Consider the following 20,077-nt stretch of genomic DNA (forward strand, 5'->3'; position numbering starts at 1 on the left):
AATCAGAAAAAACTCCCCACAATTTTAGTAATTTCTACCCCAATAGAAATTTAGACACAAATTATGGTACTATTAGAAATTAGCCTAAATTAATATGACATTTGCTCACTGTAATGCCAGATTCATTAAAAAACATAACTGTTTGTTTCCTGGTTAACTGACAATCTGTTTTTTTTTTATTGCAAATTGTTTTATGACTACAACTCAGCCATTTGTGTGTGGAATACACATGCGTAGGGGAAGACTATGAAACTCACTTGTTACTCAAACACACTTGTTTATAAATACATATATACATACACACATATACATATCAACACCAACTTTTTTTTTCCCAAAATTCAAGTCAACAATTTAGTGGCAGAGAGATGCTATAAAAACATTAATTTTAGATGCCACACAGTCATGAGAACCATTAATTTTATCATACAACTGAAGTACAGCCACCTTGAATTCCACCTGGATTAAAGTTGATCATTTTGTTACCAATGCAAGGTTTAAAACTACAAGTGTATACACAAAGGTGGTCCTTCATCAACTCTGAGAACATTAACAGTTGTAAGAAAATCCAGTCTGGAAAACCGGAAAATCATTATGCCCCTTCTTTATCTTTTCTGTTAAACCTGCATTCTCAATCAACTAAAAAATATTTTCCACACCTGAGAACATCATACCTTCTCTGATGAGGATTTTGGAACATAAGTAGAACCACTCTTCCTTCCCTCCAACTCATATTTCTCTCCTGAAAAACAGTTTTCAGTATATTTACATGTTCCATTATGAATAAGAGTAGATCAGACTGATCCATGAATTCTAAAAAAAATGACTTTCCTATGTCATACTTACTTATTAAAAGGTGAAGAAAAAGATAAACAAGGTAGATAGGCTAAGAAAATAGGTATACTCAGAACCAAAGACTAAAAATAACTAAGGGTCAAACACATCTTGAATTTCAACTGTTTATCAAATAGTAGACTTCTACAAAAATGTGGTGCATTGTACTTTCCAAACAATTTATTTTTAGGATAACTGACTGTGTATCTTTCTTTTTGAGGTGATGTAACATTACCTCTGTCAGCTGCACAAAACACCTGACAGGGCTTTCTAAGCTATTTTTACTTCCTACTTTGGTATGAAGATCTTACATGAAAACTTACTTGTTACTCTGTGGCCAAAAAAAGCAGGTATTCACAGACTTGGTTTAAATACACAATACTGGCAATCCAGATTTAGAATAAAGAACTAGACTAAAGTGTATTATTCATAGGTCGGCTAAGCCTACTCCTTACCCAGACAGCTTTATTCCAATATCTCTAAAACATATTCTCAGGGGGTACAGAGCAAATAAGAGAATATGTGATGGAGAACATGCAATTGGGATAGTTGATAAAGATGCTCACACGTGAGTTCAAGACCTTCAAAGCACTTTGAAAGAAGCAAGCAACTGATTATATTAACTGAATGCACACTCGGGAGGAGAGGGAACAGTGATGACAGAAAAATACATACAGACGCACACAATGAACACACACACCCACGAGCCATGTCCTGAAAATACACAGGGAATGCAGCGTGACAGATGAGCTTTATAACTTAAGGCTGGATAAAATATGCACACACAAACAGAATCCAAGTCTGTCGTTTTCAGAAAATGGAAATCAAACTATCCCCCGACCCCCTCCCCACAACAAAGAAAAGCCCACAATTGAAAACTTCATACATGCAATTCCTTTTCTGTTATTGCAAATAAAATAATGCCATTGAAGTCAAATAAAACCAAAACCATAGGACAAATGATGAAAAATCTTCAGAATCCAGAAAAAAATGAACTGAAGGTGGTTTGTGGGTGCTTGTTTTTCTTTTTTCTTTTCTTTCCTTTTTTTTTTTTTAAACAAGTGTTTTATCACACAGGCAGTCTTAGATTTATATACAAAAGTAAAACTGAAAATATAGTTTTGTTCTCTGTACATTTCTTTTAATTTTTTCCCTAAAAAAAGGAAAAAAAACACGCTTGTATACTTTTCTAAACAGAGTAAGGTAAAACAGAGCACAAAGTTCTCTTCTTTCTGCCAAGTTCATTTGATCTGGGGTGGGGATGGGAGCAGCAGGGCCTGGGAATCAGTCCAATGAAATAATGTCTGGTATGATGCCAAAGATGGATGCCGTGTCCGTGCTGCTCCTGTTTGTGACGGTGTGGCTATGGCTCTCCCTTAGGCTGTTGGAAGAAACCAGGCTGCTGTTACTGCCACTACTGCTTCCATTGGTGGTTGGCAGAGAAGTACTGCCTCCTGCACTTAACTGATCAAGAAACATCTGTGAGGAGGTATACGGGAAAAACCGAGACGAGTGTAGGAGGTCTTGATCATCTGAAACTGCTGCTGCTGCAGCGGCAAGCAAGGAGGTGTTGTAATGCTAGGGAGGGGAAACAAAAGACACAAAAATGTTAATTATACTTCCAAATTAATACATTTTTCTCCTCAGTGGAACACAGCCGTAAATTTAAGATAGCCTGAGTATCTAGGGTTTCTGAAATATTTACTAAGACATTTTGCAAAATCAAATGGCCTTATGTAAGGACTGGAGCATTGATCTTGAGAAGACATTTTTGTATCTGAAACTGGAGGAAAAACAAAATAAAAATTTTATTGTTTTTTGTTTTAGTTTGTATTGCAAGCAATTATCAATTCTATTTCCCAAGAAGCATATGCTCAGAAGCAGTAGGAGGGGCAGACAGTCCACGCTCTTGCTAGTAAGGAGATACTTAGCCAAGAAATCTATCAGTCAATATGACTCACTGTCATGTTTCTTTATAAAACAGTACTGGAAACCAACAGACACCGTTATTATACGCTCAGGCACCACTGAAAGTAAGAATTTTTATTTAAATTTTAAAGCCCATAATGGTAATGGGTATGATTACTCTAAGTTTTCCAAGGAAATTTATCTTTCTCTCAGCTATACATTATACTTTTAAATACAGTCATGCGTCGCTTAACGACACGGATGTGTTTTGAGAAATGCATCAGTAGGCAGTTTTGTGGTTGTGCAAACATCACAGAGTGTGCTTGCACAAACCTAGACGGTAGAGCCTACTACACACCTAGGCTGTGTGGTCTGGCCTACTGCTCCCAGGCTACAAAACTGTACAGCATGTTACTGTGCTGAATGCCATAGGCAATCGTAACACAACGCTAAGTATGTGTGTATCTAAACATAGAAGAGGTACAGTAAAAATATGGTATAAAAGATTAAAAAATGATACACCTGTATAGGGCACTTACCATAAATGGAGCCTGCAGTACTGGAAGTTGCTCTGGGTGAGCCAGTGAGTGAATGGTGAGTGAATGTGAGGCATAGGACATTATTATACACTACTGTAGACTTTATAAACACTGTACACTATGGCCACACTAAATGTGTTAAAAATATTTTTCTTTCTTCAATAATAAATTAACATTAGCTAACTAATTTTACTTTATAAACTTTAATTTTTTAAAACTGTGACTGTTGTAACAACACTTAATTTAAAACACAAGTACATTGTACAGCCGAACAAAAATATTTCCTTCTTTATATCCTTATCCTGTAAGTTTCTATTTTTAACATTTTAAAATATTTTTTACTTCTTAACTTGTTAAAAATGAAGACACACACAACACATTAGCCTAGGCCTACACAGGGAGGTCTGGGTCATTGACATCACTGTCTTCCACCTACACAGCTTGTCCCACTGCATGGTCTTCAGGGAAAATAACACGCATGGCGCTGTCATTTCAGGGAAAATAACACTCATGGAGCTGTCATTTGCTATGACAACAATCTTCTGGAACACCCACTGAAGGACCTGCCTGAGGCTCTTCTTAAGGAGGTGTCACTCTTCAGAAATATGTCCATGGTGTTTGGCTTGGTTTGTTTCTTTTTTATCATAGATTTGCTTGTATGTAGACAATGTACCATAAACATTCCTCTCTATTAATGAAAACCTTTCATTGTTAGGGCCCATGTTTTTTTTTTTTTCTTTTTTTTTTTTTTTGAGATGGAGTCTTGCTTTGCCGCCCAGGTTGGAGTGCAGTGGTGCACATAATCTCGGCTCACTGCAACCTCTGCCTCCCAGGTTCAAGTGATTCTTCTGCCTCAGCCTCCCGAGTGGCTGGGATTACAGGCATGCACCACCACGCCCAGCTAAATTTTGTATTTTTAGTAGAGACGGGGTTTCACCATGTTGGTCAGGCTGGTCTCGAACTCCTGACCTCAACCGCTTTGGCCTCCCAAAGTGCTGGGACTATAGGTGTGAGCCACCGCGCCCGGCCAGGGCCCATGTTTTTAAATTTTTTAAGGAGCTTGTCGAGGTCTGAAAAAGCTTCTGTTAAACCTTTCACTGTGAATTTTCTTGGAGTTTCTTCCTTTTTGTCTCCTGCAGTTTCCTTTTCTCTTGCATCTTCAGCTACGTGTTCCTGTTCCAGTTCCAACAGCTCCTCAGTCAATTCCTCAGGAACCACCTCTAGGAGCTTCTCAATGTCATCCTCATCTACATCTAGGTTAAAGTTGTTTGCCATCTCAACCACAGCCTTGTCCATTTCTGCAACCTCTTCATCCTTAGCAGATTCTTTGAAGTCATGAATAAACTTCTTCAGTGTCTTCTAGATGTCATTCATAAACTCCTTGGTGACATCAGTCCATGCCCAAGCAAGGTTCTTGATGCGGCCATAGCTGTTGTAAACCTTCCAGAATTGCATCAGTGTCTTCTCAGTGTTTTTCGGTTGCAGCAATAGCCTGGGCAAAGATCCTCCTCAGGATCTTTTAATAGGCCTTAAAAACTGCTACAACTCCTTGATTCACTGGCTGGATCAAAGAGGTGGTATATGGAAGGAGACACAACACTTTGATATTGGGATGAAGATCACCAATCAAATGAGGATGTGTGGGAGCATTATCAACAAAAATCATAATCTTGAAAAGTATGTTACTCTCTAAACAGTACTTCTCCATTTTGCTGGCATAGCAATTCAGGAGGACATTCTGGAAGAAGAGCTGGGTCATCGATGACTTCTTATTGCTCCTGTAGTACACAGGAGCAGTGTGTGCTTGCTGACATGCTTGAAGGCTCTGGAGTTCTCACTGTGCCAGATCACAAAGGGTTTCAATTTGTAGCCTGCAATACGGCCCCAAGCAAGACTGTTATCTAGTCCTTAAAAGCCTAGAAACCTAGCATTGACTTGGCTTCTTTATGGATGAAAGTCCTTTCAGGCATTTACTTCCAGAATAGGGAGGTTTCATGCATATTGAAAATTTGTCTGGCAAGTAATCTTCCTTCATAATCAGCTTATCTAGAGTTTCCAAAAATTCTTCAGTTGCCTTCACATCTGCATTTGCAGACTCTCCACTCACTTTGATATTACATAATGAATAATGATTCTTCAATCGTTTAAACCACCCGGAGCTAGCAGTACATTTAACAGTGTAGTTGGGTCCAGTCTTTTCTTTAAACATTGCAAACAAACTTTTTGCTTTGGCCATGATCATTATGGTGCTGAGAGGGATATGTTTCTGTGTCTGGTCTTCAATCCAGGTCACTACAAGTTTCTCCATATCTGATACAGGCCCTTCTCAAATTTTTGTTAGTCTTGTTGCCTTCAACAAAGCAGATCCTTTAATAGCTTCTATCACTTTGTTCTTGTTCTTTAAGACTGTAGCTATGGTAGAATGGGACTGCCTGACCGCGGAGCAATAACTATCACTGATCTTCCACTTTCATCGTCCTTAATCACTTAATTTTTTTCCATGTCAATCACTCGATGTGACCTCTTACTGGCAACATTAGCTGTGGATTTTGTATGCTTAGGGGCCATGATGAACAAAACAAGACAAGATTTTAATCAAGCACAAGAGGAAATGATGCAATCAAGAGATGTGGCAAACTGGGATGTATGAGGCTGTCCTGGAATAACATGGCACACTGTTTTACGGCAAACTTAAAAAAAAAAAAAGTAGAGGTACACTCTAAAATAACAATAAAAAATATAGTAAATGCATAAACCAGTAACATAGTTTATCATTATATTGTACATAATTATACATGTGATACTTTTACATGACTGACAGCATAGGTTTGTTCACACCAGCAACACCACAAACATGTGAGTAATGCCTTGTGCTACAATGTTACCATGGCTATAACTGATGGAGGAATTTTTCAGCTCCATTATAATCTTATGGAATGCATATATGGCCTGTCATTGACCAAAATGTCATTATGCGGTGCATGACTGTATTTTTAATGTACAATTAAAATAATAGTAAATTTTTCATAACATACCTGATTGTCTCCTGATAAGAAAGGAAAGAAATCTAATCCTGTGGAAGAAAAAATTTTTCAGTTTAAAAGAAAAAGAAGGAAAAACTCTTCCAAATGCCCCAATACTTCAAAAACAAATACAAGTCTTAAATGCTACGTCACTCAGAATTTTATTTAAACATGAAGAGTTGAGCTAAATGTTTTATGTTTCTCCCTTCTTTAGATTACTAAGGCTGAAAACTAAGCTTTGGCAATGATTTGTCTTCTCCGTGACCCCATTTGGGGGATCTGGGGCCATTACTACTCTGTCAGATCTAACACTGATCCTTAAACTGGCATAGTACTTTTAACAAATGCTCTCGACTCCTCTTAAGGAAACTTTCAATCTGCTCTAAGTTACTCCTCACAAGCACTTCATGAGGTATGTAATTAGTTTTTCCCTCATTTTGCAGGTGAGAAAGTTTGAAGTTGAAAGAGTTAGGTTAAGTAAGTTGTAGTACTGATTTTTCTCTTTCTTAAATTTGCTCATTTGCTATCAGATTCAACTGACAGACTGCAGTGGCATGAGACGAGAAGAGATTTGAGTGCCTGAAAACTGGCTACTATTATACAAGAAGGAACAGCTCTGTTACCTGGCTGCTGAGGATTAACTGCAAGGAGGCCCCTTCTAATTAACATTCTTTTCTAGATCACCCAATGTGTAATGTGATGAAAAGCAAGTAAACAAGCATGAATTAAATGTTTCATTATGATATCTAAACGGGGAAAAGTAAAACACGCAGCTGTAGATAAATACATTACAACACCACAGATACTCTGGGCATCTACTCACTGTCTACATTATAACCGATTACAACATGAAGGCTTACAAAATGCATAGCACTGTTGTTCTTGATAGTGACAGTGCGTTTCATACATGTAGAAAAAAAGGTATAGAAAGATATCTAACCAACTGTTAAGAGTAGCTGTAACTGGCCGGCCATGGTGGCTCATGCCTGTAATCCCAGCACTTTGGGAGGCGAAGGCAGGCGAATCACCTGAGGTCGGGAGTTTGAGACCAGCCTGACCAACATGGTGAAACCCCGTCTCTACTAAAAATACAAAATTAGCCAGGTGTGGTGGCACGTGCCTGTAATCCCAGCTACTTGGAAGGCTGAGGCAGGAGAATTGCTTGAACCCGGGGGGCAGAGGTTGCAGTGAGCTGAGATCGCGCCATTGCACTCCAGCCTGAGCAATAAGAGCAAAACTCCGTCACGCACACACACACACACACAGTAGCTGTAACTTCCGGGGAGTGGGGTTGGGGGATAGGTAGAGGGAAACTTTCACTTTATGTTTCTGTGTTGAATTTTCTACAATGAGCATATATGGCTTTTTTAATAAAAAAAAGTTCTTAGATTATACGACTAATATTCAAATTATGCTACAAAAATATATAAAAACAATTCTTTTTGATAATATAAATGATTATGAATTCAAAATATAGAAATGAGTATACTGACATTTCAAACTGCTTTTAAAAAGAAGGATCAGATAAATGTATACACCTAGTATGTACCCACAAAATTAAAAATTTTTTTAAAGGATCAAATTCATTAGAATAAAAGCTAAAACTTTCAAATGTCTCAACTCACCATTATCTAAAACATAATACAACATAGTTACCCACAATGCCTGTTGCATTACAACTAAAGTCAGGGTACAATAAATAATGTTCATAGGGCTGGGCGTGGTGGCTCATGCCTATAATCCTAGCACTTTGGGAGGCCGAGGCAGGAGGACCACGAGGTCAGGAGTTTGAGACCAGCCTGACCAAAATAGTGAAACCCTGGCTCTACTAAAAATACAAAAAATTAGCCCGGTGTAGTAGTGGGCGCGCCTATAATCCCAGCTACTCGGTCGGGAAGCTGAGGCAGGAGAATTGTTTGAACCTGGGAGGTGGAGGTTGTAGTGAGCTGAGATCGTGCCACTGCGCTCCAGCCCAGGCAACAGAGCGAGACTCTGTCCCCCATGGCAAAAAAAAATAATGTTCATATATACCAAAATTCAAACCCACATACTAGCAGTCATTCAAAAACAATTTGCAGAGTCCTTAGGAGCTCACAAAATCTAAAGATTATTGCACTAGTTTTACCACTGGGAGTAAAACACTGGCTACTAATGACAGTACAATCAAAGAAATGGGTCAGTATTTATAACGACGGCATATTATTTCTCTCAGTTCCCTGGGTCCAAGGCCCTGTTGGCTCAATCTTCCAGTTCTTCCTTAGATTGACCTAGAAGAGAACTCTATAGATCAAAGGCATTCATAATGCTATGTGACAATACAGAAGAACCAGTGACTCACCTTGTAAGTCATAAGGCATGGGTGTCATGTGGAAAGGATGCCTATAGTCTTGGATGAGGGAGGTATTAATGTAGCTTGTGTCTACAGCAGGAAGGCTTGGGGTGCGGGATACTGGAGATGCTTGATGTGGAAGACTTAAAATGCTGGAAGAAGGAAAGATTGGCAGTTTTCATTAGCCAGTTAAACTCTCAAGGTTAACAAAAAAAGGGGTTGTATCTCACAATGAACTCTAGGTTTTGTGCTGGAAATAAGAACAAAACCAAGCAAAGCAATGTATAATTTAGATTATAAACAATTATGAGAAAATAATTTGTATACATAATAGCATTTAACAGAGGCCACAGGAAGAAATGGACAGATGTAATGGTATCCAAAATTCACAAACCTCACATTGCCTTTGGAATATCATCACCTATGCTTTCAGAATGCAAGAGAAAGGTACAGTTGAGCCACTTTAACAGGATATGAGTGAAAGATACCTACATCAAGTGAAAGTCGGAAACCCTTTTAAAACAACACCGGAGTACTGGCTAGTAAGAAGCATACATATGCCCTAGCAAAGAAAATACATATAATAAGACAGAGGGAATGAAGCAATCTGAGTGGTTCGGAGTTACCAGCTGGCCCCTCAGATTGTAATTCTTAGGGGGGCAAAAACTGGGTATTGTTTAGTATACCCAATGCCCAGTACAGTTATCAGCACATTGTTTGCATAAAAGCCCTGCTGAATCTCATAAATGTAGTGAAACAAGAAGAAATACTCCAAAATGAATAGGTAGTGGAGAGATTTTAAAGAGAGAACAGTATAACTGGAAAAAGAAAACATAAAACAAAAATTAGGACTCTAAAAAACAGTGAAAAGTCTAAATAGCTGAGTAGCTTTTTAAAAAAAATTTACTAACAAGGGAAAGGCAAAAAGGAGAAGAAAGAAAAAATAATAATTTAACTAATTTTGGGGCCAGGCATGGTGGCTCATTCCTGTAATCCCCATACTTTGGAAGGCTGAGGCAGAAGGATAGTTTCAGCCCAGAAGTTGCCCAGCCTGGGCAACATAGGGAGACCCTGTCTCTACGAAAAATTAAAAAACTTAGCCAGGCCTGGTGGCACGTATCTGTGGTCCCAGCTACTTGGGAGACAGGTGAGAGAATTGCTTGAGCCTGGGGGGTCGAGGCTGCATGAGCCGTTGATTGCACCACTGCACTCAAGCCTGGGTGACAGAGCAAGAGCCTGTCTCAAAACAAAACAAAAACAAAACTAATTTTGAAAAGAAAAAGAATTATAGTAGCCCTCTTGGAAGGAAACATAAGGGTTATATGTTACCCCAACAATACAAGAGGCTGAAGGTATATGTGTTATAGAAAATAAAGAGAAAGGAAGCAATAAAGAGGCTTCTTTTGCTTTTAATGCTTCATGTAAAGTACTTGGGGCATGGGGATGCAATTTCAGTGGTACAGAATATTTCAAAAGAGGGCCAGGTGTGGTGGCTCATGCCTGTAATCCCAGCACTTTGGGAGGCCAAGGAGCGTTGATCACCTGAGGTTGGGAGTTTGAGACCAGCCTCACCAACAGGGAGAAACCCCGTGTCTACTAAAAAATACAAAAAATTAGCCAGGCGTGGTGGCACATGCCTGTAATCCCAGCTGCTCGGGAGGCTGAGGCAGGAGAATCACTTGAACCCAGGAGGCTGAGGGTGTGGTGAGCTGAGATGGCACCACTGCACTCCAGCCTGGGCAATAAGAGTGAAACTGTGTCTCAACAACAAAAAAAAAAAAAAAAAAAAAAGAACATTTCAAAAGATGACAAGGTTGGATTTCTAGGAATAGAGTTCCAGTTATGACCATCTACCACATTTTAATGAATGGGATATGAAACATAAAACACACTCTCGTCTGCCTCATAAAAATGTTTCATCTAATGGAAACTTTGTTAAACCTCTTATATCTAGAAAAAGTACCATTTACCGTTAGCTGAGTCCTCTCACAATGTCTAAGAGATTATAAGAGAGGATTTAAAATGCTAGTCTTTGAAAACATCTCAAACAGCATAGACAATTTCTGGATGAACATTAAGCACTCAGTGGCTAAAGACAACAAAATGTTTTACATTTAGCGTTTGCCTCTAATTCCCGGCTGCATGCTTTTCTTGCAATTTGTGATAATGTTTTGAAATGCATTTCAACCTTTATACTGCACAATAACAAACACAATATGCTGGACTGAGGTTTCCAGTTACCAACTAGTCATTATTATAAAATGGCTACTAGTGTTGACTATGGTGTTATTCTCCTTCTAAGGATGTAAACTTTCAAGTTTCTTGTTTTTATCTGCAAATAGAGAAATGTCTGGCATTTGCAAATACTATATCTGGGTTCAATCAGTCACTGGGAAATTCAGGAAGCAGTTAATGCATCTAATGTAATTTTCCAAACATAATAAACATTATTTATTTTATTTTCTCCAAATATTTTTGGAGAAAGAGCAAAGTAAATATCCAAAGAAGAAATATTAGATTCCTAAACACTCAAATGTTTTCTTTAAAGAAAAAATATATAGTCAGTAATACTACTGCATAGTTTACATAAATACATATGACTACTATTAATAGTCTAAATAGAACAAATATATATATTAAGATGCATTTAGCCCAAAAGTATTTATATATCCAGAGGTTTATGAAATATTTTTTAAAATTGTGATTATGGCACTCAAAAAATCACATGACAATGTGTATTTGGTCATACTATGGTTTGATATTTATAAAATATCTTGGAATTGAAATTCTATAGATACTTGTTCTAACTTTAGGTAACGTGACTTTTCCTTTCTCCTACTCAGACATAAAATACATTGGTGTAATAACAAGGTCAGGCTTGCTGGGTTATAGCCATCAAGGTAGGCTTTTATCAGAGGTCATGTTCATAAGAGTAGGATTTGTGCTTAAATTATTAACTTTGTTTAGAATGATGATACTGTTTTTAATGTCTTTGTTTCTGTCCGTATGCCAAGACAGACTACTCTAGAATGAAAATACCAATGTGTGAAATATGTTTGATTGAAATCTTATCTTTTTTTGAGATGGGGTCTCATTCTGTCACCCAGGTTGGAGTGCAGTGGCACGATCTTAGCTCACTGCAACCTCCACCTCCCAGGTTCAAGTGATCCTCCCACCTCAGCCCTCTGAATAGTTGGGACAACAGGAACACAGCGCCATACCTAGCTAATTTTTTGGTAGAGACAGGGTTTTACCATGTTGCCCAGGCTGGTCTCGAACTGACTGAAATCATTAATCTCATCATACAATGTCAAACCTGAAAGTGATTTGACTCCAAGCACAGAAATGCCTGCTCTTGATCTGGTGCTGTAACGATGCTATCTATGGACTTTCCTTCTCTCTCCTACATTCTTTCTTTAATCCCTACTGCTTGCTGGAAGAGTTTCTGGTTAGCTTCTATTCAGTTATAACAGGCCATGTGATTCTCCTGCTTTATACCTAAAAATGGGACACATCTATTTCTAGATTTACAATTAGTGTGCTACAATTGTGCTTCAGCACAATTAGAAATCTTGCTCAGAATCCCTGATGTGTCTACAGGACTAACAGCCTGTTTTGAGAGTACAGTTGGAGTATGCTACTTGTTTTACCACCCCCTAGAAAGTGCTAAGCTCTTTAAGGTTAAGACTGTACTTACTCATTTTATTATCATCCATGCTCAGCTGAGGGTGTTTTATACAAAGTAGATAACAATGTTTCATGAACTGAAGTATAATCTAGGTACACTGTTATTGATATAAGACTAATGGAAAATATGGGAGAAAAGTCTGCAAAGTGGGAAATGTTGTATACTGCAACAGAAGTCATTCACTGCCAGCCTCATTCACATTCTGAGGCAGATTTAAATCATTGGTCTTCCTCTGCTTTCCACTTGAAACATTCAACTTGGGGTGAATTTTACAGCATACATTCTCATTTGAACAAATGTTCTACACATCCTGTGAGCAGGAGCAGGATCACCTGGGAACTTACTAGAAATACAAATTTTCTTTTCTTTTCTTTTTTTTTGAGACAGAGTCTCGCTCTGTTGCCCAGGCTGGAGTGCAATGGTGCGATCTTGGCTCACTGCAACCTCCATCTCCTGGGTTCAAGCGATTCTCCTGCCTTACGCTCTAGAGTAGCTGAGATTACAGGCGCATGCCACCACGCTTGGCTAATTTTTGTATTTTAGTAGAGACGAGGTTTCACCATGTTGCCCAGGCTGGTCTCAAACTCCTGAGCTCGGACAATCCACCTGCCTCAGCCTCCCAAAGTCTTAGGATTACAGGCATGAGACACCACGCCTGGCCTAGAAAGACAAATTTTCTTAGTCTCTACTCCTGACTCAAACACGGGAGCAATGTATGCATTTTATTAAGCTCTCAGGTAATTCTGATGTACATACACCACAGTTTGAGAACCACGGTACTAGAATCATCTTTTGATATGAAGAATACTATATCCAAGTACTCTTTTAGTGCATTACCCCAATCCCTCCAGAGTATTACAAACCTGGGAAAAATTCAAACTATTCTTTGATTGCTAAGTTAAGTTTCACAATCAAGAATCATTTTATTTGGCAAGTCTTTAATCCCTATTTGCCAAGTTAATTTTCACGATTACTTTTTTTTTTAATGTCTCAGCGCTTACCCTTTATTATTTAGTGGTGATGTGGGAGATAGAGAAGGACAGGTCCTCTTGGCAGATGGCTCTTCTTCCTCTTCATCAGATGAACTGTCTATGGTTAGGTCAATCACTTCTACTTTCTTGTTTTTATTTGAGGACTGGTGGTGAGATGCTACCTGATGCTCCAATGTGGAGCTCAAGCATCCTACATGGGAATGATTAAAATACAAGGCAAGGCAAGAGGTATGACATCTCTCTTTTCTCACTGTCACTATAGTTTATCAGTTACAGTTTAGATTCACAATATTGTTGGAGCCAGAGAGTAGAAAACCAACAGTGGCTCCGTTCTTCTAAGTTTAAAACTATTATTTAATAACGGTAAATTATTTTTCAAAATAATAAATTACTGAATTAGAGCAAACAATCAAAATGTATCTATGTCCACTTCAGAAGAAAAGTAATTTGAGAGCACAGACGGTATATTAATTTTTGTCTGTATAGTATCTGACATACTTAAGAAATACGACGTTAGCATTTTCAAAACTCATAGTCTCTTTATAGCAAAAACATACTAAAAGCCAGGAAAAAATAAATGAAAAAAGAACCTTTACTACTCTGTACCAAATCTGTTAAAAATTTAAAATGGGTACAGTTTCAAAAGTATGAGTTTACAAATGACTAATTATATTACATTACTTTGAAATCTTATATCAGTAAATTTTTTAAAGCTGGCAAAAAAGTGAATTTAAAAGGAGTTCTATTACTTCTGAACATTTAATCAATAAGTTAATAGGAATTATTAAGCTATCCACAAACTGCTCAGTGATTTTTAAAAATATATGGATTTTAATATTGAAAACCAGACTTACAGCAGTAGGGAGACTGCCCCTTCCTTGTGAAGAACTACTCACCGTCGACTCCATTGTAAGAGGCAGAAACCTCTTGTACTTCCTTTTTCGATCTCATCGGTGCCCAAGTGCCATCCTCCTTAAATTGTATTTCATCACAGTCTGTACAGTACTTTAGGATTTCCATAAACAAGCTATAAGAAAACAGTTCATCCTTAGAATATATTTTAAATGAAAATAAAGGTTGAACAACTGAAGTTATATTTATTCTTAAAATCTAGTGCTAACTAGGAATATAGCTGCCTAATTTATGTCACATTTATGTAAGAAAATATCATGTGACCATGAAAAATGACATTTTCAAAGATTTTTAATCATATGGGAAAATGTTCACAAAAAGTGAGAAAAGGTCAACAAAAGAAAGCTTCATTTCAAAAATAAAATTCTGTGTGAGTAGTATATAGACAGTAGTTACCTCTGGGTGGTATCTTCATGGGTATTTATTTTTCTTCTTTATACTTTTCTGCATATTCTAAATTGCCCACAATAAGCATGTCTTATTTGATAAACTAAAGCAATACATATACAAATATGTAATCAAAGGTTAAATCTCTTTGATAAAGTATTGTAACAGACATTTAAAAACATGTATAAAGAAAGCATAAAATTAATTATGGCCAAATTTTTAGGTTATAATGTTAAATGAAACCAAAGGACAAAAATTATTAACAGTGTATAATCACAATTATGGAAAGACAAAAATCAGAAAATTATATACCAAAAAAAGCTTTTTATTTTCCTGTGTTTTTCAATTTTTCTTTAAAAGAGTATGTGTGTACATGGCTTTTATAACAAAAAATGGGAGAACCTAAAGCTATGTAACATATAAAGTTGGAAAATATTACTATTTAATTCTGATTTACTAGTAAATGATCGTCACTTCTGAAAAATTAAACATAAAACATTTAAGTTACATGTTGTTTGTTTGTTTTCCCATGACTGGTCTGACATCTTTCAAGCTTCAGGTTATACTTGTATTGCTAAATATACTCAATTTCTGATATTACCACCTTTAGGCTCCTATGTTTTCTTAAATACTACAGGTAAGTTGCCTTAAGTGTTTTGCTAGAAAGTACAGGAAATATTAAGTAGAGGCCGGGTGCGGTGGCTCACATGCCTGTAATCTCAGCACTTTGGGAGGCCAAGGCAGGAGGATCACTTGAGCCCAGGAATTCGAGATCAGCCTGGGCAAAATGGCAAGACTGTCTCTATCCCCGCAACCCTCAAAAAATCAAGGAGATGTCCTCCTTTTCACAATTTGTTTTTGTTTAGTGGCAAAAAGTGGGGGGGAAAGGAGGCTGCAGGATAGCAGAAAATTTAGAGGAACATTCCAAGATGTCTGGTAGGACAGATGAAACAAAGGGGTGTTAAAAGCAATAATTGGTTTTGTGATGCTACAGGTGGGCAAGACAAAAAAGAAAAAGAAGACCATGACTGAAGGTGGATCTAATCTCCAGAAACAGGCTAACTTCTATTGAAAAGCCCAATTTTGGATGAAACTGAGTTAACCCAAATTTCCCCATACATTCTTTTTCCAATATGGTCTGCATATCTAGGGATGGATGGACTAATGACAGGAAAAGGAAAAGGTATAAGCACACCCTGCTTAAAACCACCAGTGCTTTAAATGACAAATGCCAGAAGGCACTGACAGTAACACACGCATTTTCAAAACAAGGGAACATCAATTTAAAAAGATAAAATATTCATAACACTAATTTGAAATAAATTACTTTGAAAATATTGGTTTGCAGACTCACAAAAATCCTACAAATATGTAACTTCGAATTTTCATCCCAAATCTGATGTGTAACAAACCCAGATAATATATGGTCATTTCAAGGTACCAAAAGCACTTAAAGTAACATACCCATCAATAATAAGGTGTTCATATGGAGCCTTCTTATCACAGACAGGACAAACCCAGGTCGGTTTTTTCTCATTCATCTGAATGTAAAGAGTTGCGTCAAAACATTGTAGATGAGAACATGTAAGGGCTCGACACGGAATTGTCAGCCGCATTTTACCAAGCTTTAAAAAGGGAGAAAAAGTAAATATTAGATAACTGCTATTCAACATTTAAGCTTTGACAAAAATTTCCTAGAACACAACAGGTAGGCATGCTGATTTAAAGCATACGGTGTTTACTTTTCATCAATGTAGAAGAACATTAAACACATTTCCTGTGAAATATCCATAGGTTAAAAACTTACAGTATTTCCTTGGCTATCAAATGAAATGACTATGGAAAGTCTACAACAAGGGTTATTTACTAAAATCCACAGCTCACAGATCAGCTTTTGGTGGAGAGGGTCATAAACCCCTTGAATTATATTCAAAATTTCGTGTGTGCATTTTTCTGGAGAGAGTGCTTTCACCAGTTTTTTTAAGAGATGGGGTCTTGCTATACTGCCCAGGCTGAAGTGCCAACTCTATTCACAGGCACAATCGTAGCACACTGCAGCCTCAAACTCCTGGGCTCAAGCAATCCTCCTGCCTCAGCCTCCAGAGTAGCTGGGGATACAGGCGCACACCACTGTGCCCAGCTTTTCTCAAATTCTTAAAGCAGTCCTTGATCCAAAAAAATTTAAGAACCACCTAACTAGGGATTAGGGAAAATAAAGAATGTCTTATTAAATACTGCACAATACAGAGATGCATTGATATTTGCTATCAGTCTTATCTATGAATGAGAGTAGTTCACAGGACACAACTGAATCAATAGTGATCATCCCCCATGATGTTTGGCATAATTGCCAGGTGGCAGCTCTGAGGAGGAAGGCAGGTGCACACACTCTGCATTGCTTCCTCACTGGGAACCATCACGAGCAATTCAGCCTACAGCCCTGGACCTCTAGCATCTCCAGCATGTTAGGAGACTTCTTGCCCTGCAAATATTGCTTCAGCTGACACGGGTTGAGTCTATCCAGGAAGAGGAAATCTGCTTCATCTGGTCCCTGAGCTGCTAGCTTTAGCCCAAGGCAAAGAAGCCACCCAGAAACCTGCACAGGGAGGTACCATATCACTATCTCATTCCCCAGAAGCCAGCTTGTACCACTGTAGGGTCCCCAGATCCCACAATGGCCATATAGTAGAGAAGTTATCTACTTTCAATAACCACATTATTTGCCAAGTACTAGGAAAAGATTTGTGAACTTCAAAAATATAAATGCTTGTGCTGGAGAGGATGTGGAGAAATAAGAATGCTTTTACACTGTTGGTGGGACTGTAAACTAGTTCAACCACTGTGGAAGACAGTGTGGCAATTCCTCAAGGATCTGGAACTAGAAATACCATTTGATCCAGCAATCCCATTACTGGGTATATACCCAAAGGATTATAAATCATGCTACTTATAAAGACACATTGGACACGTATGTTTATTGCGGCACTATTCACAATAGCAGAGACTTGGAACCAACCCAAATGTCCATCAATGATAGACTGAATTAAGAAAATGTGGCACATATACACCATGGAATACTATGCAGCCATAAAAAAGGATGAGTTCATGTCCTTTGCAGGGACATGGATGAAGTTGGAAACCATCATTCTGAGCAAACTATCACAAGGACAGAAAACCAAACATCGCATGTTCTCACTCATAGGTGGGAACTGAACAATGAGAACATTTGGACACAGGGCAGGGAACATCACACACCGGGGCCTGTTGTGGGGGGGGGGGGTTGGGGGAGGGATAGCATTAGGAAAAAGACCTAATGTAAATGACGAGTTAATGGGTGCAGCAAACCAACATGGCACATGTATACCTATGTAACAAACCTGCACGTTGTGCACATGTACCATAGAACTTAAAGTAATATATACATATATATATTCATATATATATGAATTGACTCTTGTAATAACAACACTTAGCTTAAAACACAAGCACATTGTATAGCTGTACAAAAATATTTTCTTTATATCCTTATTCTATAAGCTTTTTTCTATTTTTAACATTTTTTACTAGACCTTCACATTTGTCCCACTGGAAGGTCTTCAGTGGCAGTAACAGACATGGAGCTGTTCTCTCCTATGGTAACAATGCCTTCTTCTGGAATACCTCCTGAAGGACCTGCCTGAGGCTGTTTTACAGTTAACTTTTAAAATATATATAAGTAAAGGGAGTACACTCCAAAATAATGATAAAAAGTATAGTAAATACAGAAACCAGTAACATGGCTGCCTATTATCAGGTATTATGTACTGTACATAATTTGAAGACCTCCATCGTATATGCGGTTCATTGTTGACCAAAATGTTATGTGGTGCTTGATTGTAATCATACGCAGGAGTGTAGAGTTGGGAGTACACAGAAGGGAGTTACCAGTTTTTACTCTAGGTCCCTCCAGGTTATACTTCTGATATTGTAAACTGGCATTGCTCTAGTCTCAGTAAGTTTATAGCATGTTCAGTGTTCTATTTTTATTCATCATGGCTACATCTGGTTGAAGTAAGGAGGAAACAGTGTTAATTTAGAGAAAGTAAAAGAGGCCCAGAAAGGTTAAATGCCTTTCTTAAAGACACAGTAAATCACTGGTATCAAAGCAATTATTTTGGGCCCCAAATGACAATTAATTTCCTGGTAGACTAGGAAATTGCACATTTCCCCGAAATTGATCTAAGCAAGCCAAGAATCTTTTCCTCATTTAACTCATATTCTTTTCGAGCCTTTATATTTTTCTTTCATATATATATACCCTGTGTAGGCCTAGGCTAATGTGTGTTTGTGTCTTAGTTTTTAACAAAAGAGTTTAAAAAGTAGAAAATAAAAGTAAAAAATGTTAAAAATAGAAAAAAGCTTATAGAATAAGGATATAAAGAAAATATTTTTGTACAGCTATACAATGTGCTTGTGTTTTAAGCTAAGTGTTGTTATTACAAGAGTCAAAAGTTAAAAAAATAAAAAGCTTATAAAATAAAAAAGTTACAGTGGCCAGGTGCGGTGGCTCATGCCAGTAATCCCAGCACTTTGGGAGGCCGAGGAGGGAGGATCACCTAAGATCAGGAGTTTGAGACCAGTCTGGCCGACATGGTGCAACTCCGTCTCTACTAAAAATACAAAAACTAGCCAGGCATGGTGGCACACGTCTGGGATCCCAGCTACTTGGGAGGCTGAGGGGCAGGAGAATCGCTTGAGCCTGGGAGGCAGAGGTTACCGTGAGCCAAGATCGCACCACTACACTCCAGCCTGGGTGACAGAGGGAGACTCTGTCTCAAAAAAAAAAAAAAAAGTTACAGTAAGCTAAGGTTTATTACTGAAGAAAAATATTTTAAATTTATTGTAGCCAAAGTGTACAGTGTTTACAAAGTCTACAGTGATGTAAAGTGATGTCCTAGACTTTCACATTTGCTCACCACTCACTGACTTATTTAGAGCATCTTCCAGTCGTGTAAGCTCCATTCATAGTAAGTGCCCCATACAGGTGTACCATTTTTCATCTTTTATACTTTTTACTGTACCTTTTCTATGTTTAGCTACACAAATACTTAGCATTGTGTTACAACTGCCTACAGTATTCAGTTTTGTAACATGATGTACAGTTTTGCAGCCTAGGAGCAATAGGCCAAGGTACATAGTAAGCTATACCATCTAGGTTTGTGTAAGCACACCTATGATGCTTCTGTTGAATAACAACAAAATCCCCTAATACTGCATTTCTCAAAAGGCATCCCCATCATTAAGGCATGCACAACTGCATATTTTTATTTATATGTGTCTCCTCCTACTAGAAACAGGTTGGACTAATTTCCTTGTCCCCATACTTGGAAATATACAGCAGTAAGACAGTCCTGTGCACTGATAAGGCTTCAGTTGTGCATGATGGGCAATTCCAGGAGGCACCACTCATGGAAGGTATGCAGTCG

The 20,077-nt window shown here is 37.9% G+C and overlaps 1 protein-coding gene across 4 annotated transcripts in view; it reads right to left on the bottom strand.

Annotated features, from left to right (window-relative positions):
• Positions 1-1,953: 1,953 nt before the first annotated feature.
• The window catches only part of PIAS1 (protein inhibitor of activated STAT 1), a 224,867-nt gene continuing 206,743 nt past the window's right edge, over positions 1,954-20,077 (bottom strand). For all 4 annotated transcript variants that reach the window (XM_055277989.2, XM_055277991.2, XM_055277990.2 and 1 more), the window contains 6 exons: positions 16,077-16,237; positions 14,210-14,340; positions 13,323-13,503; positions 8,643-8,785; positions 6,317-6,354; positions 1,954-2,412 (listed from right to left, as the gene is read on the bottom strand). In XM_055277989.2, coding sequence (XP_055133964.1) covers positions 2,119-2,412; positions 6,317-6,354; positions 8,643-8,785; positions 13,323-13,503; positions 14,210-14,340; positions 16,077-16,237 — 948 coding nt within the window. In that variant the 3' untranslated portion in view covers positions 1,954-2,118. The remainder of the gene's footprint in view (positions 2,413-6,316; positions 6,355-8,642; positions 8,786-13,322; positions 13,504-14,209; positions 14,341-16,076; positions 16,238-20,077) is intronic.

Source organism: Symphalangus syndactylus, chromosome 5 (genome assembly GCF_028878055.3).
Source record: "Symphalangus syndactylus isolate Jambi chromosome 5, NHGRI_mSymSyn1-v2.1_pri, whole genome shotgun sequence".
NCBI lineage: Eukaryota > Metazoa > Chordata > Mammalia > Primates > Hylobatidae > Symphalangus > Symphalangus syndactylus.